Raw genomic sequence first — 22,885 nt, 5'->3', positions numbered from 1 at the left:
CTCCCTCTCCTCTCTCACCATCTCTTACTCTCTAATTCTGCCTCTCTCCTCTCCTCTCTTCTATCTCTCTAACCCTCACTCTCCCTTCTTCTTTACTTTTTTACCTCTAAATTTCCCTCTCTACTTTCATTCTCCCCCACTCTCTTATTCTCCCTCTCTCTTCTCATTCTCTCTAACTCTCTATTTCTCCCTCATTCTATCTCACCCTCTCTTACTCTCTAATTCTGCCTCTCTCCTCTCCTCTCATTCTCCCCCATTCTCTAATTCTCCCTCTCTCTTCTCATTCTCTCCCACTCTCTAATTCTGCCTGTCTCCTCTCTTCTCTTCTATCACTCTCTCTTCTTTCTTACTTTTTAACCTTTAATTCTCCCTCTCTCCTCTCATTCTCTCCCACTCTCTAATTCTGCATCTCTCTTCTCATTCTCTCCCACTCTCTAATTCTGCCTCTCTCCTCTCCTCTCTTGTATCACTTGCTCTTCTTTCTTACTTTTTTACCACTGATTCTCCCTCTCTCCTCTCATTCTCTCCCACCCTCTAATTCTGCATCTCTCATCTCATTCTCTCCCACTCTCTAATTCTGCCTATCTATCCTCCTCTCTTCTATCACTCTCTCTTCTTCTTTTTTTACCTCTGATTCTCTCTCTCTCTCCTCTCATTCTCTCCCACCATATAATTCTGCCTCTCTCCTCCCATTCTCTCCAATTCTCTTATTCTCCTCTCTCCTCTCATTCTCTCCTACTCCCTAATTCTCCCTCATTCTCTCTCACCCTCGCTTATTCTCTATTTCTTCCTCTCTCCCCCATTCTATCTTACTCCCTAACTCTCCCTCTTATTCTCGCATTCACCCATCTATCATTCTCTCTCAGTGAATTCCATGCTTTTGTCATTCTCTCTCAATGCTTTATTTGTTAGTTGCGTTATCTTCATGCGATGCCGTATTAAGCAGGACAGTGACGCCGGCGATATGTGATGTATTATATCTCATAGACGGCATGAAAGAACACATGGAGGAAGTGGTCCAGCAAATCGAATATGGGAATTTCTTCACAGGCGTACGATGGTTGCATGAAGGAGATTGCTCAGACATGGTGCAAGCATGTAAGGCGATGCATTACAAGCTTGCACAATATGCAGAGATCTTGTGGGCGAATGAGGCAATCACCGCCGCGACATTGATGGATCCATTCCACAAAGGGTCAATGCTCCGTCCGGGCGTCCGAGAAGCAACCATCGCATACGTACAGTCCTTATTACCATGTGACTCACCGAGGCGTGGACCGAGAGGGGACGCTGAAGAGGGACACTCAAGAGGTAAGAGTTTGACTCTTGGCTTCAGAGCATTATGCGGAAAGTCCAACCAGCATGTGCATCAATGAGGTCGATGTGGGACGAGTTCAGCTAATACCTAACGGAGGTCGTGCCTAATGAGAGAGTATTCACTCCACTATCCTGGTGGGCCAGCACAGGGTCGAAGCGTTTCCCCTTGATGTAATACGATGAGCATGTCGGGATCGGACGGCTCGTATTACGTCACAAGAGCAATGGTGAGTGAATTCGTAGTTAATGTTATGGAATGAATGTCGATTAGAAACCCGAGGTGAGCAATAAGAGACGACTATGAATGAGGAGGGGAAATCAATGACGTCCACTAAGAAAGATATTGATCTGATTAAACTCCCAATGACCCTTCAAGACCAAATATGACGTCTACGAGTGAGGGGCATTTGACGGCCCTGAGTTGTCCCAAGTCTAAGGATCAACGAGCAACCTTCTACCGCAAAGAAGTCCTATCTCTCGACACGGTGGTTATCCTATAGCAATTATCGTAGTAATCCAAGGCAGAGGAAGAGATAGCGGGAGACGGCACTGCAACAGATAATGATATTGAAAATACGATGGGGAAGACGAGGAGATACCTGAATTGATGGAGTCCACGGCAGGAAATGATGTCTCGACAAAGCCGAAGGCGATGGGAGATTTCGTTGACGGGCGAGACAACAATGGAGAGGAGCCGGTGTGCTGTTGGTCGACTCAGCACGGAACAGGAAAGAGCGGGGAGGCCCTGAGTTCCGACGCACGTGTAGGGGGCGAAGTGCGGGCACCGGCGTCGGTGGAAGTGGCGCAACAAGGGGGAGGATGGGTTCTTGGCTTATAACCACCCCAAGAACGCCTCCGGATGGTGGCTTGCGTCGATTCTTGGAACTTCTTGTGCAGTAGATGATCAAGAACGCCAAGAAGGTGGCGGTTTCTTGAAATCTTGATCATTCTTGAGCGGTAGTTGATCAAGAACGCCAAGAAGGTGGCGGTTTCTTGAAATCTTGGTGGTTCTTGTGCGGTAGTTGATCAAGAACGCCAAGAGGGTGGCGGTTTCTTGAAATCTTGGTGGTTCTTGTGCGGTAGTTGATCAAGAACGCCAAGAGGGTGGCGGTTTCTTGAAGAATAACCACCCAAGAACCCACGAGAAATGGCGGCTTCTTGATCTGTTGGAGGACTCTTGCAGGCAAGATGGTTGGATCTTGGCGGTTGATGTTGACGGCACGGTCCCGGAGTGGTCTCGATGAGGAATGGCTGGCAACGACACCCAACGCTGGCCCTTCTTGAATCCTCAAGACAACCTCGGAATGGTCTCGACGAGGAAGCCTTAATGCTCCAAGAGAGGACGATTCTTGAATCTTTAACTCTCGGCCTCGGAGTAGTCTCGACGAGGACGGTTGAACACGACGTCACGGAGTAGTCTCGACGTGAAGGCGCGAGCTCTAATCCATGGAGTAGTCTCGACGTGGAGCGAGAATAGCCACTTCTCTCTCTGCACTCTAATTCCTATCTACGCTAGATAGAACGATGAGATAACTTTCGAATTTTCTTTAACAATTGCCTGCCTTCACTAGGGCATGCTATCCCCTTATATAATGAGGATAGGTGCCAAGTGAGGTCGTGGAGAGGACGAACCGTCGCGAGACATGGTTTGGCCTCTCTTCAATGGTTACAAGCAAAAGGAAAAACATAACATAGACGAAGCCCAAAACACCGGCCCAATCCGTAAAATCCAAGAACGAAAATTACAACAAGACAAAGCAAATAAAATACGAAGATAGAGGATGCTTACGCGGAGTACTTAAACCCCTTGTGGCGAGCATCGGCGCGAGCAGCCCGGCGTGGTTGGACCTGTCCCCTCCCAGCTGGATGGTCCCCCATCACCCCTTAGTTGCAGCCGTTACGAGGGAGCTATTGTCCGTATGTGCGACAAGCGCTCCCACTAAGCGCAAGTTCTCTATGGGCAATGCTATTGTCACGTACAAGAGATCACATCTGTCGCTAATAAGCATCGAAACACTCATCACTGTGAAGTGTTGGCTACGTGCAGACAACAAACGATGGAACACTGACGTTGAGCTGGGTTCCAATGGCGATGATGGACAAGATGGTGTGGTCGCATGTGCTCGAGGTACACATCAAGTTCATGAACTACATTTTTGCCATTTTTTACGTAATCATTGATTTTCGAAGCTGCTCCCAGCTCAAAGGTGGAGGGGGTGCAGTGAAGATCTAGGAGTGTGAGCAGTACGAGCTGAAAGGCTCCCATACTGTTTGGAGGGCAGGGGGCATAGATGCCAAACGGCATCTCTTAAAGTGGTATCACTTTAACACCATCTGAAATGCGCGAAACTTCGATCGGTGGAAGCCAGTCCATGAAGATTCTCCCTTTTCTTACATGTAATTTTTCTTAACTTTTGCTACGCAAGTGATGACCAAGTAAGCACAAACCTCTGACAGAGCCGTGGGCAAATTCCTAGGGGAAGGGTGCGTTTTTGACAGAGCCTCCTTTGTTTAAAACTTTGCACCACTGTCCTATATATTTAGTGAATTTTGTTATAAATTTAGACTTGACCATGTATATAATATTATATTTTTATTTATTGAATTTTGAAACATTTTCATGAAAAATTGTTGAATTTTCCTAAATTAATAATTCGCACTTAACCAAACAAGTAAAGTACTTAGTTCAAATCTGCACTTTATTTAGTATTATAAATATTGGTTCCACGAACCATGTTGAAGCACCAAAAAGTGGGGTAGAATTTTTTAAATATTTTTGCAACATTTTCCTAAAAAGTTGTTGAATTTTCAAAAATTAATAATTCGTATTTAACCATACAAGTAAATTACTTAATTCAAATCTGCACTTTATTTAATAATATAAATATTGGTTAAATAAACTTATTGAAGCACCAAAAGGTGGGGAAGAACTTAATTACAACTTTTGCAATATTCTCCACAAAAATTGTTGAATTTCCTAAAATTAATAATTCTTTATATCCGCCATTACTATACTTCTCTATCCTATCCTATATATAATCTTAATATCACTCAAAACAAATAATCATGATAATTTAATATTATGCTAAGCTTAGTATCCTTACTCCTGTATCTTAATTGTAAATCTAAAATAACCCTTCCACTAATATCTTACACTCTCCCCTTATTAGTAAACCGACAGATTTATTATTCCTCTTACTAACTATTTTTATCATCTATAAAAAATATTAATTATATTATGCACTTTTTTTTGATAAAATTCCATTATATTAATTTCATTAAAACATTAATTGTGGCCCACAAGTATGTTGCAATTTCAACATATTAATTTCGACATTTGACAATAATACGTGTTAGGGACATAATCTAAATAATCCAAGACGTAGCATCAGTGGGTGCGCGCTATGGGGTTTAAATATATGACGGCTCACACATTATTTAAACCTCAAAGGAATTTATAAATTTCCCATATGGGATTGCGATAGAATGGGAAAAAATATGCGGATAGCGGTTACCGATATCCGGATATCGAAAACTGATATCCGGCATCCGGTATCCGTCGCATCTCTCTACCTATGGTATCCGGTAGCGATATCTGTCTACCCCTCAGAGACGGATATTGTCCAATATTCGATATCCGGCACCACCCCATTTTTTCCCGGATATCGGATATCAGTTGTCCGATACTAGATGACGGACGGATACTAATTGGGCGAACACTACTCAAGACTTGTGTAGTTCTGGATCGTCCTGAATGTGGACGATGGACAGGATGGGACGAAGATCGTCCTGTCCATGTGCAGATGTTCGGAACAAAACGATGGACGGGATGGGACGGGATGGGACGGGACGCCGATGTCCGGAATCAGTGCAGGGACGCAGACAGGACGGATTTTTCATCCGAGACCTCTGGACGAGACGATTTCCAACTGAGTGGACAAAAACCGTCCCGTCTGTTCGTCACAGGATGAATTTCTGTCCTGGTTTGCATCCAACCTCGCAGACGGGATGATTTTTTTGTCCTGGCCGTCCGCGTCCCTGCTCACTAGTAGTGGCAATCTCAGACATGCTTTTACTTCTAATCACTTCATGTCTGTCACCCATCACTTAATTAATTTATTAATCATATGTGATTTAGCCGAGATAGTCAATGGGCAGTATGTGCTGCCTAAAATATTGAATTTAAAATTCTCCTTGCTTCCTTTGATAGTCAATTGCCAATCTTTCTTACTTGACATCTGCCATACTGCCCTTCCTCAGAACGTAGGATATTGATTTCCTGCTCTGCAACAATCTTATCTTGTATTTGTGGTTAGATGACGGTGAGGTGGTAGATATGTTGTATAGGCCTTATGATTGTTTTTTGATGTGTTCTCACTTCAACTTTGTCCTTCCAAGTCTCAAATTGTTCTTAATCTTTCAAATCTTATGATTGGATTTTGGCAGTTTTCTTTGCCAGTGATGGTCCCGTCCTCTTCCAAAGAATGTGTTGGGTTCAAGGGCCGTGATTAACATGAAAGTAAGACAATTCGCTCAAGAGATGACTTTAAAATGAATTGTAACAGACCTCCAAAACCGTATGATATAAAGGCCTAGGCATGGATGGGATCCGTTATTTGTCGATTCAACAAGTGAGATGTGTGTAGCCTCTACAAATATCCATGCAATCCCACAGACATCAAATCTCTTCCTTCATTTCAAGTGATCCCCATTAGAGAATCCACCAGTGTCGCTATGTAATTTATATCGCATCGAAGTAGAAGGGTGTCCAAGAGGGAAGGGAGAAGGATGGGTTGAAGTCAATGTTAGTTGTCATGCCTGGGTTGGCCATCGTCGTGGCATATAGAATTATTAATAAATTATCAATTTAAAACAATCGACAAGTTGAATTTTTGGATCATGGGTTGCTTAGCTACACCTTGAGCTTGAGAAGATACAAAGTATAAATGACGATCTCATGGAACCCAATAGTGACCGGTTAACATTTACATCTGGTCCCTATTCTGCTTGATGCTTCTAATATGACTTGGGGTACGGTAAACTTTAATTGGTCATCTTGCTAGTACTAATGCATTGGGAAATCATTGATGATATAGAACGATTCTACTCAAATACTTATATGGATCAATTCAGCTAATTTGTCCTCTAAAGAGCAACCAATTTCTATCATTATTAGGGTTTGACATTTTGGATCAAGGACCAGTCTGACCGGACATAATTGAGCAGGATCCAATCTGAAAGTCAAATTGGATTGGCACAGTATATTAACTTAAATAATTTTTTTGTTTGTAAACCCCTGCTCACCCTCGTTCCCCCTTTCATTGTGTGCTCGTGCTACCCCCAGTCGAGTGCTCCCCCCTCCCCTTGGTCCCACCCCACACTTCTTTGGTCGAATGCTCCCCCTCGCCCTGGTTGTGTGCTTCCCCTTCCCTGCCACTCCCCCCATCTCCTCCCTCCCGGCTTGTGCTCCCCCTCCTCCCAGCTTGTGCTCTCGTTCATGTTCACACCCCACCCTATTCTTTTCTAATTTTTTCATCTTGCCTTATTTTCTTCTTCTTTTTCTTTTCTTTTCCTTCCTTATCTTTCTCTTTGTTTTCTTATTTCTTATTGTGTTTTTTCCTTCTTCATTTTCATCTTCCTTTCTTCTTTTTTTGATGTATTTGGTTCCTAGCACTTGAAGAAATTATATCAAACAAATTCAGGATAGTGTATGTTTTACATATAATACTTATTTTAAATGAACCACACCTTATCTGTAACTTCCAAGGATTTGCAATAAAGATCATTCTCTGGATGCTAGAAATAAAATTTAGTTCTGTCAACTCTCAAGATGAAAATAGAATTAAAGGATAACCAAAGAAACTACCTAATCCACTTGTTTTTGGAAACACTATGTTGGTTTGGAAAAGTAAGCTTTGGCCATGTTTGATCAATTGAGAGAAAGCATGTTTGCATTTCCTAAGCGAAAAAGAGCAACAAGCTTTTTAGAATTGATTCTAGGGTTTCCACCAACCTTCAAATGGATCCTGAAAAATAATTTGGAATCAATGTCACACATAGTCCCTTACAGGTTTCCACAAATTTACTCTCTAAACATTGATGTTTTTTCTAGGAAGATTGAATTCTCCCAAATTAGAATACATGATGTTCTAATGAATAGAAATTAGGGAACCAGAGAGGGGTAAAAGACCTTTCACCATCTTCAAGCACTTGACCCCATCTTGGAACTGCAAAAGCTCAAGAAGAGAACCTCCCCACCTCATTAGATTCAGAAAATACAAGAAGATGCTTTTGAAGAATGCCTAAAAATATTGTTCTCGTTTGATCCTCATAAATTAAATAAAACAGAAGTGACAGCACCCCTGTTCTTTCTTTATGATCAAGAACACAGCATCTATGAATGAATTTAGACAAAATATAACAAAATAAAATAAGAACTGATGGAAAGGGGGGGTGGCCCATGTCGGCATGGAGAGGGTTCCTCTCATACTTGGCTTATGATGTCTCTCTAGGGGCCATGAAGAACACCAGGCGATCAAAGTTGTTATCTGGTACATCCATATACTACTTTTGCAATTCATTTTTTTAGTTTACAATTAGTCCATACCAATCTTTTATTTACCTACCCTTCTTTGGCTTTGGCTAGTCAATGAATGTTGAATGAGAGGGAATGTGTGAATGACTTGTCGGCCACATATATTTCCATTAGAATGACTTTGCAAATATATGATAGGGCCAAAAAGGAATGTACGAAGAATGCGAGATTTTTAGGTATGAATCAGGGAGTAAAAATAGAAAATAAGTACAAACTGAATTTGTAAATCAGTTAACTGTCAAAGGAACTGCATGGCACAAAGAGTTGATGATTTGGGATGAAAGTTTTGCACATACTTCTACTTACAGATTCAGACATTCTGGGATACTCATTGAAATATTCACATACAAGATATCTGACATATAAATAAAATATTCATTAATATGAATATTTTAAAATTTTCAATTCTCACTGAATGCGCCATATAAATAACATCCAATAATGTATGATTTTGTCCGTGCAAATTTCCTCTGAAAAATTGCACCGCAATGTGGTATGGAGCTGTAAAATATTTACACGCTTGGCACAAAATTTTGCAGGACACCACACAAACCATATCTACTTCAATATTTACTCCGGATAACTAATAATTGCGGGCTTAGAGTACCTCATAAAAACGCAGTTGGCCCAGTAAATCCATTCCATTGAAACTTATCAATTGTAGATAAAATTGTATAATATGGAATTAAAATGGGTGGAATAAATAGTTGTATCATTTATACAAAGAACCATCACATATGAAAGTTTTAGTTCGGTTCATGTCACAAGAGGAAAAAAAACATAAAAATCTATGATGAAATAAACAACTTTATTGCATCTAAAAAAGGTATCAGAGCAAATTCAAGTATCAAATGAGGAAATTGTGACAGTCAGAAGAAATTCCAGAACTTTTATCTGATACTGATAATTAGTTAAGCGAGCTTTTTGAAAGAAACTAATATTTAGTTTTTTACAATTCAATTATCAACAGTGTTCTTGAAATCCAATCCTCAATGACAAGTTTTGTCATCTTCATGGCGATCGCCCCGCCATCCCAAGTTCATCATCCACCATGAAGATGCCGAGTGGACAATGATATTTTCCTGTTCCACCATCAAAATTATTCTCATCATCTAATCCTCAATGACTAGTTCTGCACTGTCATACTTGTCCATCCTGCCCATGTATGATGATGGACGCCAATGATGTGAAAAATTAAAGATGTCAATGACGAAAATGAAGGATGATGATGACGATGACAAATTAACCAACATCAGCACAAGGCACAAAATGGTATAGGCAAGTCAAAATTATGATATGATTCATCTCTTAATGGCTGCCACAGGAGAGTTCTTTCAGACCCACTTCAAGGAAACCCAGAAAACAACATGGCCTGGAATCATCCCACGTCAAGAGGAGTGGTACCTAGCTCGAACTGATGAAATATAAGAACTAAGATGCTGCCTCAGGCTGCTGTGACTCCTGTCTTGGCTTTCTCTTCTCTGTCGCAGGGCCATCCCTTCTTCTCTCATACCTTCTGCTCTCATATTTCGACGAGCTCCGCTGCTTTGGCTGGTAAGTCGGGTACTTGCAGGGAATTATTTCTCCATTAATGTACTTATCTCCTGAAACAAACAAGGAAGATTGTGTGAGAGAGATTGAGTAAATAAATGTACAAAATGATCAACAGAAAGAGGGAATCAGGGTTCAGGAACAATGATGATGATGATGATGATGGTGGTGACAAATCCTCATCCTCTGTCTTCGCTATCATCTCTTCATCAAGGTCATCCTTATAGTCCAATGATGGTAGACAATGCAAGGATTGAGTATGATCATGACCAACTATAGTGCGATACCAACAATGAAGATGGAGATTCATCCGATTATTGAATTTTGTCACTGTTAAGTCATTGTCAAATCCACTATAATGGAGAAGAGATTCATTCAACCGTTGATAAGCGATTCATCATCATCCTCATTATTCATCCCCACTACCATGGATGATGATGATGATGAACATGAAATTTGGGGATGACGAAGTCAAGTTCATTATTGATTATCAATCCTAAAGGAAATTGTCAGCTGACCTCCATAATCCTTATTTTTGACGTCGATGTAAGAATCTGGCAGCACCCAGAGGACACCAGGCAACCCTGAAATAATCGAGGGTATGAATAAAACCCCATCTTTTAAAGATGATACTCCCAGAAATTAAGTGAAACTCGAAAGCAAGAATCTTTCATCACCATACCTTTGAACTTCTCAGAAGTTTCTTCATCAACAGTACACTGGAACCCAGTATAAGTGGTAGTGCTGAAAGCGTACATGTTCTTCTTTGCCTCCTCCATGCTGAAAACAATTAACAATCATAAGAGCCCGGAACAAAACCCGAGTTCCTAAATGATCAAACTATACAAAAAAAACAACACCAAAATCCACCCATCTTCAGCCGTAAATGAAGCAATCTCAAAATCAAGCAATCTAAAAGTACAAAGAGGAGGAAGACGACGAATTCCCAACCTGCCGAGAACGGTGGCGAGAGTGTTGAGATAGGCATCGATCATCTGCTCTCTTGTCGGAGCGGGATCTTTGGGGAACTCCATAACGATTAGCCAGTGGTTGTAATCGCACCCGGGAAGAAGAATTGTCTCTCTCGGCTCGCTGCTACCCCCTCCGCTCCTCCGCGAGGAGTATTCTCCGTCTACGGCCATGGCGCGCACGAAGAGCCTCGCGGGGGAAGGCCGGCATCGAGAGGCTAAGCAAGCCGTCCGCCTCGTGGAGAACAAAATGGGTATCTGCGGGGCCATCGATATTCTGGGGGCTTGTCTAGCTGACACCCCGGAAGAAGGAGATGCCATGGCTTTGAACAGCAGCGTTGAGCTCATCGTCGCCATAGCCAGACTCCCGAGAGAGAGAGAGAGAGAGAGGAGGGGGGATAAGGTTTTTGCAGGCCTTGTGAAACGATTTGTGGGTATTTGTGCAAGGGAAGAGTGGAGATTTTTCAATGTTCTTGTTGTGGAGATTATCCTTCTTTGGGCCTACATATTCTTGAACTGGGCCTCAAGAGTGGTGGGACCTTTACTGGGTAGTAGTTTTTTTTTTAAGGCCAGTGCAAGACTTTGTATTACTTTTCATTCTTGTGCGATGTTTATAAGGAAGGCCATGGATATGTGCAATGACCAAGTAAATTATGATGACATTATAATACAGTGATCTCTAGTATTTAGATCGATGTATAATCAAGATGGACATCGACGGATGATGGATGACAAATGACGGATGACTAAAAGCTGTCCAACGGATGACGGATGACAAATGATGTCATCGTCCGGAGCGACGGACGGATGACTGAACAGACAGCTTTTAGTCATCCGTCATTTGTCATCCGTCATCCGTGACGGATGATGGATGACGAAAATGGTGAACGGATGATGCAAAACGGACTGATGACGTTTTGGTGACGGAAATATTTCTTCGTCTCCATAGCTCTCTCTCTCGATCACTCCCTCTTCCTCTCTCTCAATCGCTCCCTCTCCCTCTCTCCCTCACTCGATCACTCACTCTTCCTCTCTCTTCTCTCTCCTTCTCCCTTTCTCCCGATCGCTCCCTCTCCCTCTCTCTCTCTCGATCACTCCCTCTTCCCCTCTCTCTCTCTCTCTCAATCACTCCCTCTTCCTCTCTCTCTCTCTCGATCGTTCCCTCTCCTTCTCCCTCTCTCTCGATCACTCCCTCTTCCTCTCCCTTTCTCTCCTTCTCTCGATCGCTCCCTCTCCTCTCTCTCTCACTCACTCACACACTCTCTCTCTATCTATCTCTATCTCTCTCTCTCGATCTCTCGATTGTTCTCTCTCCTTCTCCCTCTCTCTCTCGTTCGATCTCTCGACTGTTCCTTCTCCTGCACCCTCTCTCTCTCTCTCGATCTCTCGATTGTTCCCTCTCCTTCTCCCGCTCTCTCTCTCTCTCAATCACTCCCTCTACCTCTCTCTCTCGATCTCTCCCTCTCCCGCTCTCTCTTTCTCTCGATCACCCTCCCCCCCTCTCTCTCTCTCGCTCCCTCCCTCTTCTTCTCCCTTCCTCCCTCTCTCTCTCGCTCTTTCTCTCGATCACCCTCTCCTTCTCTCTCTCCCTCTCTCTCTCTCGATCAGTCCCTCTCCTTCTCCCTTCCTCTCTCTCTCTCTCTATCATACCCTCTCCTTTTGGCTTTTGGTAACAAAGTTAATGGAAAGGCACGAGTTTATGAGCGAGAGCGGGTTCTGATGGAAATATATGTGGCCAGCAAGCCAATCACACATTCCACATCTCCTTCCATATTCATTAATAGAACATGTTCATTATAGTGCACGTGTGATGCGTATAACGAAGTCCATGAATACATGATCGGACTTAGTGAATTATGATGAGATCGTAATGTGGAGATCACTAGTCTTTAAGTATGTGTTCTAAACATTCCTATTCGAAGGATACGCGAGAAGGACATCGAAGTATCCGGATAGAATAGCACTATCTAGCCTCACTCATATGATGAGTATGGCCGGTCCCGTAGCCATTAGTGTGGCGACACTAGGGATAGATAGTGGGTGCTCTTTAGTGGAAAGAGTTCATTAAAGTGATCCGTACGAATCCCTGAATGGTATTATACCGAACTATCAATCAAGTTGATTCACGGGATTCTAAACGGTCTTAGTTCGGGTGCATCAAGAAGTACACGAAGGCGATTGAGTGGTCAAGATGGGATCGTCCACCCTCGGTATAAGAGGTGAAAGCTCAAGGAAGATGATGCAACGAAGTCCTTGGCCAAGGCAGTGAAATATCGGAGAAGAGTTCTCCGATGATTTCCAAATGCATCAGTACTAACTCGGATGACTGATTAGGGTTTGACATTTGATCATACCCTAAGTCGTTCAAGGAGCGTTAAGTGGATGAGGGATTATACATACACAGTAACCGATGACGATCAGGTTCCATGAGTGATTCAATACACACTCCTTTGTATCTTCTAGGACACGAGGTGTAGCTTGGCACCCCACATGTCGGAGTCTCGACCTATCGATTGGGTTAAATCGATCCGGCGTTAATTAAACTATATGATGATATAGTTAATTAATTTGGAAGGCCAATAAAGGTTATTGGACCGCTAGAGTCGTTAACTAGACTGATACATGGGCCTAGAGGGTCACACGCAAATGGTCTTTTGGACGTTGGAATATACACTTAAGTTTTGGGGGTTTTTATGAAAAATACCCACTTAGTATAAATAGGGGAAGGCCCTGAACGAAATTCACCCAGGCCAGAATTGTTCAGGGGCCTTTCCCCTTCTTCTCCACTCTCCCCACACCCCCTCTCCATCCCTGATGTGATCGGGACGACGTAACGACGCCGACGGAGATAGAACGGGGCTCGTCTACGAGAAGGAGGAGATCCGACGTGCCGAGGATTGCGTGGATACATCTAAAGGCTGCACACTTGAGCAGCTCGACTCGTCTTGCTCCGGGATTGAAGAAATCATGAATGAGATTCGTGCAAAGGTACTTTGTTTCAATGTTTTTGTTGATGCCGTTCGATTCACAAAAGTCTTCCGATGCACATCGTTTTTGTTCTATTCATCCATCTCAAGGCTTGTAGAACCCAACAGGTTCTTCTTTATTAGAAAATCAAAAGAAAAAGTGGTTCCGGCTACTCTTTCTAGATGTTATTTCCAATATCCTGGACTCAAGAAATGTTCAGAATGAACGACTATATCATGGGAATATTCCAGTGCTGTTGAACGGCGAGAATTGGGCTAAGCCCATTGAGAACAACTTACTTATCCTAACTTCGTTACCTTCGGAACCTTTCTTCTTCTTTCCTTCTTTATCTGTGATTAGCATCTAAATCTGAATCGTTTTATCGTTTATTCTTCATCTTAATCTGAATTGACTTCTTAGCATCTGAATCTGAATTGACGTCTTAGCAGATTTATCTTCATTGACTTCTTTTGCTCCCGCTCCTAACATCGCCCCGGTTCGTAAACTTGCACCTTTGTTTCTTTTCTCTCTCTCTCTCTCTATCATTCTCTCTTCTTCTTCTCTCTCTCTCTCTCTATCATTCTATCTTCTTCTCTCTCTCTATCATTCTCTCTTCTTCTCTCTCTCTCTATCATTCTCTCTTCTTCTCTCTCTCTCTGTCGATCACTCCCTCTCCTTCTCCCTTCCTCCATCTCTCTCTCTCACGATCACTCCTTCTTCCTCTCTCTCTATCATTCCCTCTCCTTCTCTCTCTCTCTCTATCTATCTATCTATCTATCTATATTTTTCATCACTCATTCATCCGTTATCCGTTCTATTTTTGTAAAGGATGAATAGCGGAACGGATAACGAGGACAGACTTGTGACAATGACGAAACATTGACGAATGATGAAACATACAAAAAAATTATCGACAAATAACGGAACGGAAGTCCGTTCAGTCCCCTTCCGTCCGTTCAAAAATTTCATATGTTTTTGTCTAACAGCTCTAAATTATCCAGATAGAATAACACTATCTGATTGTACCTATATGATAATTATGATTGATCATGTGGTCGTTAGAGTAGAGACACTAAAGACAGCCGATGGATGCTCTTTAGAGAAAGAGCTTACTGAAGTGAAGTATATGAATCCTCAAATGGTATTATACCTAAACGGCAATCAGGTTAATTCATGTCATGATCGTATAAGTATGGTTGATCATATGGTCGTTAGTGTGGAGACATTAAAGATAGACAATTGATGATCTCTAGAGAAAGAACTTACTGAATTTATCAGTATTAATCCTTGAATTATATTATACCTAAACATCAACCAGATTAGTTGGTGTCACAGTTGTATAAGTGATTTTTAACTTGAGGCACCAAGGACATCTAGTGTATGAATGACTATGTTTTGATTATTTACAAATCTCTTAGCATGTGATTCAAATAAGTCTTATGTCAGATATATTAATAAGTCTTATGTTATCCAATATACATAACAAAGTGTAGTTAACATAATTAAATATAAACTTATGTATCTTGCAATAGATAGTCTTCTAGTGACAACAATGATAATGATGATGAAGACATCATTGGCAACTAACACATTGACCTGAAGCATCATTGATGTGGATGATGACTGTCATTGATGATGATAATGATTATCATTGACATTGATAGCTACCATTAACAAGGAGGAATCCTGTCATTTATGAGATCAAAAATAATCATTTACGAGGATGGTAACCATCGTCGACAAGGATGATGACCATGATGATTTTTGTCAAATGGGACACGACCACAAGATCTACCATTGATCAGAAAACAACAATGACAGTCATCATCAAAACGGATGGAGACTATCTTCAATGGGACAACAACCATCACGGCCAGGATGGCGATCATCATTAGGGGGGTTGACGATCACGATAATTTTTGTCGAGATGGACAATAGAGATGACAAATGTCATCAATGTGTACAACAAATACAATGACCATGATGATTTTTGACACTATTTATCATCAAGATGACCAATGTCATGAACGAGCACAACAACCAGGCCAATTTGAAGGGAGGCCAACCATCATCCTCAGACGATGAACATGATGATTTTTGTTGACATGGATGATGGGGATGATGGCTGTTGTCCATGTGACGAACGTCTGCATCAATTTTCATTAACATGGATAAGAACCATAACAACAGTCATCGATGGGGATGATGACTATCTTGAATGGGAACAACGACAACCACACCAATCATCATCCACTAGGACAATGATTGTCTCTCTCTTTGTCTATTTCATCTATTTCATTATATGTTCCCTTTTTCATCACAAATGAGTGATGAAACAGGATGAATGATGAAATGATGATGATGATGATGATGATGATGATGATGATGATGATGATGATGATGACTTTGGGCACATGATGGACATGATGAAATCAAATGCCATGGATAGGAGACTGAAGAGACAAGCATCCAGTCCCATCTCATCCTTCAAAAGCATACTCTGTCATTCGTCCAAACATGTCCCTAAAAGTCTCCCCTTGGTGTTGATGGCCAGAGCATCTCTCCATCCATTTCTATCTCCACGTCTATATCTACTTAACTCCCCCTCCCATTCATCTCTCTCTCCCTTTCCATCTCCATTTTTATCTCTCTCTTGACATCATTATATCTCTTTATATCTCTCTCCATATTTATCTTGGCCTTTCCCTATTAATATCTTCATCTCTCCACTTATGAAAGCATACTCAAAAGATACAATGTGCAAGACAATCAGAGGATGTCAACCAAACTAGCAGTGGTCAGAATTTCTTGACAACCCTTCGACACTTTTGGAATGTTCCCACACCAAAACAATTTATCAAAACTATCTTAATGGAAGGTATTTGATGAAATGCCTGAATGAGGATATCCTTGTGATTTCGATTAAAAAACTTGATTCAATTAAAAATGTTTCCTAACTAGAATTGAAAGAGGATTCCCTGATTCCACGAATTGCAGAGATGGCGCCCCCTTACCTCGGTGTGCTTCTCTGATTTGTGCACTCCGTGCTAGAGTGAATATCTTCCTAGAGCTCCAAAACAATTTATCAAAACCATCTTAATGGAAGGTATTTGATGAAATTCCTGAATGAGGATATCCTTGTGATTTCGATTAAACAACTTGATTCAATTAAAAATGTTTCCTAACTAGAATTGAAAGAGGATTCCCTGATTCCACGAATTGCAGAGATGGCGCCCCCTTACACCATCTTGAGATTGTCGAGCTGCCATGGAGCTATCACAAATCAAGAACGCTTATCTTCACCTCACACAAGGTCTTAAGCATGTGTTAAGCATGCCGCCAGCGTTCATCCTGAGCCAGGATCGAACTCTCCATGAGATTCATAGTTGCATTACTTATAGCTTCCTTGTTCGTAGACAAAAGATGATCCAATAATTAAAAAATAACCAGTTTCAGGAAGAATATTTGTGTATCATTGATTGCATGGTTTGTCTCTAGATGCTCTCAGGAGAGTTGTCGGATTGGATCTTCGTGTTCCCATTTATGAAATCCACTGTCCGACCCATGGGAAGAATATTTGTGTATCGTTGATTGCATGGTTTGTCTCTAGATGCTCTCAGGAGAGTTTTGGGATTGGATCTTCGTGTGCCCATTTATGAAATCCACTGTCCGACCCATGCGAATGACAATCACGGTGGAGATATATGCCTTTCCCCCTGGTCATTGATTATTCTGTTCAGATTTATCAAATGCCAGGAGTGTAGATAGATTCATTTACCTCTGGCCTTTGATCTCTATAAGCAAACAATCAAGTGATGTAATTAAATTGCAATTGTGGACCCCTTTAACTTTGATATACATGTGTCCTCATCAGCAACCATCACTAAGAGCAGCTAGCATCTTGATTCATTTCTAATGTGGCTTTGTCATCCTAGTCACCGCTCAAATCATAATCATGCAAAAGAATTTAAAACTACTTATTTTAGCTCTTTTAATATATTTTTTTGATCTTCTTTTGGAGGATCAAATGTTTGAGATTATATCATTGTCTTCTAAGTTGACCCTTAATAATGTCAGCTTTTGGCCAAGTAAGCTTGAAGCATGATCATTGTCTTCTGATTAATTTCAAATAGTGACCCATTAGGCCATGGTCATATATTCTCTTCCTTTGGATGGTGGACGCAAATTGCGTGTCAATTTTTAATGTCGCTGAAATTTTAATTTTCCTACAATCAAATAAATTTGATAAAATTATAAATCTCACTCAAATGTATAGTTGGAGTAATGTTGTCTCTTCAGGGACTGGCCTTTAGAGGCGTATTTAATAATTGAGTAATTAGTTAATAAGAAATAATAATAATACTAAAGGTAATGAGTATAAGAAGAAATTAGTAGTTAGTAAGCAGGAGAAATATTCGGTTAATAAGAGAACTAGATAGTAGAGAGGGATAATAATAATGATTATTAAGATTTAAGTGGTTAGAGAAGCGTAATTTTGTTTGTAGTAAGATATAATGAATTACTTAATAAGAGTAGTTATTTTAATAGAGCAAAGAAGAAGAAGAATAGAGTAGAAAATTTGATAGCTAGGGAAGCACTTAGGTATTACATTGCTAGAGAGAAAGTGATTATCTAGTTATAATATAATGAAGTAAGTACCTAGATAGATATAGAAATATTAAGAGAATTGATTTTATAGAATGTTATATAGGTTTAGTTTTTTTTATATAGTTAATATATGTATTTATATATTTATATACTATATATATTATAGTAGAAAACTGTAGCTAAGGGGTAGTTCTGTCAAACGCCTCTCGAGTGTTCAACAGAATGCCCAAGAGAAATCAGGATGCGCACAAAATATTTTTATATGTGTTTTTAGATTTTTATAAAGTTGATAAAAGAAAACTTATACAAATCGATAAAAAAACTTGAATGCGCACAAAATATTTGTTAAAATGCGTCACGGAGGCTATGGTGAATAAAACATGAAGAAACTTGATCAATCTCTAATTGTGAGAGAACTCAAGCATCTAGGATAAGTGAAAACATAGAACTCAACCGAAGAAACCACATAAAAGAACCTGAATCGCCCTGATTCGACGAGAAACGATGGCAGCACCGATCACCGCCGCCTATCTTCGGTGTGTGATCTCCTTTGCTCGTCTCCTCCTTCCGAGCACGTATACAGGCTGCTCCATACCTTCTTCGGAGCCCTCTTGAGCTGGCCGAGCCTTGCCGAAGCTGTCACCTTCTCCAACATGGCAGACAAGCTCGAGAAGGGTCCTTCGTCGTCTAAAGTGATTGTGTCGAAAGACCCAAAATTAGGGGTCGTCGGCCCCCTTTAACAGCTTGGGACGGACTTCCCAGAACATTCAATGTAGGGGGATGGCCTTGGGGGTCCTTTCGGGCTATTGGATGGCCTAATAGTCCCCCTCGCCGGCCGACACCCACTGTCCAACAGATTGCGCCGATGGCCAGGGGCGGGGATGGACGGAACTGCCCCTGGTCGTTTGATCCCCCTCATTTGGATCCAACAGCTGTGATTAAATCACAACAGTGGACCTGGATTAAGTTGGTGTACCCCATTGGGCCACATCAGCCTGCCTCGTCAGCTGCCTTGTCACCGTTTCTCCCTCTGATTCATCTTCCAAAGAGTCCTGCGTCCGCGTCATCTGCGACAACCAATAGGAGCCCTGGAAAAGAAATTAAAAATAGATTAAATAAGACGGGCGGATCTCACCGTCCAATATTCTTTAAGAAGATCAGACAGCTGAGACCATATCCGGCTATTAAGAAAAAGCCCAAAATGGTTCAGGCTTCGGGCTAAGTCATCTCGAAGCCCGGTCATGGTTTCTTTAACATTTCATAAGGTCGCTGCCCATTGAGCTGCGATGAATCTTGCTGCTTTTCGGCCCGGCCTGGCGTGAAGGTTAAAAGGAACATGGGGATATAATCCCATATTGGAGGATTTGAAATACGAGACAATATAAAACTTGAGATATACATCCAATATAGAATTAAAATGACTTACCTCTCTTACACACATGGACTCTGTCTTTGTGGGTCTATGATGGACCTCCATGGGGACTTCTCTGGCAGTTGGTAGATATGTGCTGCCATTTGCCGCCCTGCTGGCTAGGGCGGGGCTTGAATGCCTTGCGCTCGCCTACCTGTGGCCGGCTTGGGCTCTACTTAACCTGGTCGGCCCTTTTTTCTTTACTTATTATAAATACATGTAAATTTTCTTCGTTTATCTCCTTCTCCCTTTGTTTTCAACCTTGATTTCACACCTGCAACAACATGAATGACATACTAGAAAGAACATTAATCATATTAACAATGATTTTATCATATTTTTTATTAAGAAATTCTTGGAATTGAAAATCATGTAAAAATTACATTAAAAATGCATTGTTTTAATCTTTGCTGAAATTAGTGCATAAGATGTAAATTCTTGTAAAGTTGAAGATAATACACATAAAATGATCTCAAAATGACTTTAAAATATGTATGGTTGCATGCCACATTTTGGGTCTATGAATGGCCCATGTTTCACTCAAAAAATGTAAAGGTGACATCCTACATAAAGAGAAATAGGAGTAACAAAACCTAGATAAATTGCAGGCAAAATCAATTTGAATTCAAATTAAACTTCTTCTTATGCGTGAGAGCTCCGCATTGTGAAATTTGACCTTTTTGATGGGCCTATTGGGCCTAGCCTGTGTGTTTATGGTGAAAACATATGCCCCATGCTTGTTTGAGCACAAGTGTGCTGCTGCGCTAGACTGAACACCGGTGCTCATAAGCTGTAGTTGTGGGTTCTCTCTCTACATGTTGGATGTAGCTGACATGTCCCTTCTTTTTTACCTTTCCATTTATTTTTTATTTTTATTTGTTATTAAATTCAACCCCTGAAATGCGATTAACTTCAAATGTTGATCAGGCCTAAATTTTATTCCGCCTGTTAAAGTCATAATGTTAAAATACACATGACATCACGTTACTGTCTATATCAGATATTTAGTCCCCAAATCATGTAAACTGTCATGGAAAATTGTCAAATTAATACAATGAGCCAATCAATGTGTGAAATGTAATTTTTCACCAAAGTGAAGATAATATGAGTCATAATTATGCTAAAATAGTATTAGAATGTGTGTTTTTGAACATATACTATTAGATTTTTCAAAGGAGTGTGAGAGTGCTAGGGAGAGATAGAGCAAGAGAGGCCTAGTAAGAGACAGATTGAGAGAGAAAAAAAATGATAGGGAGAGGCAGAGATACAGTTAAAGTGAGACAGGATGAGAGAGAGAATGAGTGAGAGAGCAAAAGATATAGCAGGAAAGAGAAAGAGATAGTGAGTGAATGCCGAGAGAGAGAGAGAGACTAAGCAAGAGACCAAGCAAACAAGCTAGATCGTTTTTGTAGTCAATGTATTAAATAAAAGATAAACTATATATGAAATAAATATTATCCAACTTTTTAAAATTTTCTTACCCTATCGACAACAGTCATTTTATTCCCCTAGGACTAAGGTTGTAATCCCGGTTGACAACAATCCCCATCATCTATTTGTCAATTCATATTGATGGTTCACTCATAAATTAGATTAAATTGGATACTTTTTCACCCACAAATAAAAACATGTATTTTCCTTAATGCAAGCAAAATACAATTAAGGAATTAAATTATTTTGGGTTTTCTACCTGTCACAATAGTATTATTGGATTGCGGTGAATGATGGGCAGCAACCAATTGATAACATGCACATTAAAATATAAAACTAATGCATATCATATAAATATCTGCATCAAAACAAGTAGATATGCATGCGATCATGGTTTAAATTGATTGAAACAGACTTAAATATGAATTTTCATTTTACAGATTTTTGGTAATAATCACATTTTAATGACTTTGGATTCCTTAAGAAATTAGGTACAAGTAGGAAAAATGTATTTTTTGAATTAGCAAATTTTTTTATTTTCAGAATTTTATGAAATTTTTATAAATTCATGAGTGCTCATTCATAGATATGTTAATTTAACCAGTTGGAACATATGATTTAATTTTTTTTAAGGATTTAAATCTGTTTATTGGTATTGAATGATATCTCCACATAAGTTGCCTTTTCTTTGGCCAATTGGCGTTCAATAATTGGGCCAGCTATCTGTTGGAAGATGTATTATTATGACATCATAATTCATAATGCCATAATTACTCAATCATTAGGTGTAATTTTTTATATTAAGGTTGAAGGGAAAAATATTATGATGTCAGTATGTGCAATTTAAGGGCACATGTACATGAACGAAATTAAAAAATCCCAACCTTTTTTTGTGCCATAAATGCAGCTCAATTACTATGAAATGTTGAGATATTCAGGCTTACATGATGTGATTTACCTTGAAATTAGTGCCTTTAAGGAGCCATTTTTTGTTTTTGAATAAGCCTTTATGAGAGGCCAGGAAATGTGGGTAGATTTTATTTGTTGAAAATCATGGAGCTTTTATGGGAAAAAAACCAGCGCCTCAAAAGGCCCTGACTCTTTGTTAAAAATATATCTACTTTTTTTAGTTCCCAAAATGTCTCAGCAGGTAGTTGATTGGTGGAGAAAACAAGCAACGGTTTATGACTAATTACGTTGCAAAGTCCAATCCAGATGGCAGCCACGTGGAGGAAAGATAAAGATCAAACGGCTGAAATTAAAATCTACAGATCCAATTATTTGATTGGGCCCAAATTTAAAGCTCAATCTCATCTTTTCATTCTCTATCCACTCATATTGTTGAATTGATTTAGAAAGAATAAAACTGATAATTTCATAGATATGTTTCCAATTCCCCTTAAAAATCATTGTCCCCTATGTTTTTCTACTTTCTTTCTCTGGATCAGTTTCTCTACATTGTATATCTAGATCCAGTATTTTATTTCTCCATAACTCAATTTCCTATATATATTATTTTTCTCTGAAATTTAATAAAATAAATCATTATGTTCCCCTCCTAATTTTGCATTCTATTTTTCTCCATTCAAATTATCAACATATCAGTTTTAATTTTTTTTTGAATATTTTGCTTTTCTGGAGTTTTATTTCTTATCCTTGGCATAATATTGCTTTAAAATAAATAAAATAAGGAAAGATCGAAAAACTGGAGTTAGGATTTTTTATATATATCAAAATCAAAACCAATTAAATTTTAAAATGTTTAAAAAGTTCTGATAATAGTTTTCTATATTTTTTATTTATGAAATTTGAACATAAGTTATGGGAGTTAATTTCAATGTTAATTATATCTAGAATTTATACATACAAAATAATAGATGAATTTTTTGCTTTCTCCAAAAACTGGAGTAAGGATATTTTTCTAAATAAAAATTTAAACCAATTAAATTATAAAATATTTTAAAAGTTCCTATAATATTTTTCCATCTTTTTTTTATAAAATTTAAACATAAATTAAATTCTGACATTCATTTGACA

The 22,885-nt window shown here is 39.8% G+C and overlaps 1 protein-coding gene across 2 annotated transcripts; it reads right to left on the bottom strand.

The window, feature by feature from the left end:
- Window positions 1-8,780: 8,780 nt before the first annotated feature.
- Window positions 8,781-10,869, bottom strand: MORF9 (plastid developmental protein DAG). 2 transcript variants are annotated; one of them, XM_078572432.1, is made up of 5 exons: window positions 10,415-10,869; window positions 10,146-10,243; window positions 9,982-10,047; window positions 9,317-9,516; window positions 8,781-8,994 (listed from the first exon to the last, which is right to left on the bottom strand). In XM_078572432.1, the coding sequence occupies exons 1-4, from the start codon at window positions 10,786-10,788 to the stop codon at window positions 9,344-9,346; spliced, it is 711 nt and encodes a 236-aa protein (XP_078428558.1). In that variant the 5' UTR covers window positions 10,789-10,869; the 3' UTR covers window positions 8,781-8,994; window positions 9,317-9,343. The 2 variants fall into 2 exon arrangements, with proteins under 2 accessions (XP_078428558.1, XP_078428556.1); XM_078572430.1 differs by lacking the exon at window positions 8,781-8,994 and having other exon boundaries at window positions 9,188-9,516; window positions 10,415-10,868.
- Window positions 10,870-22,885: the final 12,016 nt, after the last annotated feature.

Source organism: Wolffia australiana, chromosome 3 (assembly GCF_029677425.1).
Source record: "Wolffia australiana isolate 7733 chromosome 3, ASM2967742v1".
NCBI lineage: Eukaryota > Viridiplantae > Streptophyta > Magnoliopsida > Alismatales > Araceae > Wolffia > Wolffia australiana.
The sequence above is the reverse complement of the archived record's forward strand: the minus strand, read 5'-3'. Positions and strand labels throughout refer to the sequence as shown.

Excerpts from the sequence above, each read along its gene's own strand:
- MORF9 (XM_078572432.1), bottom strand. The coding sequence starts at position 10,788 with ATGGCGACGATGAGCTCAACGCTGCTGTTCAAAGCCATGGCATCTCCT. Across the intron at positions 10,244-10,414 it reads CTCGCCACCGTTCTCGGCAG|CATGGAGGAGGCAAAGAAGA; the intron begins GTTGGGAATTCG and ends AATTGTTTTCAG. Across the intron at positions 10,048-10,145 it reads AACTTCTGAGAAGTTCAAAG|GGTTGCCTGGTGTCCTCTGG; the intron begins GTATGGTGATGA and ends CGATTATTTCAG.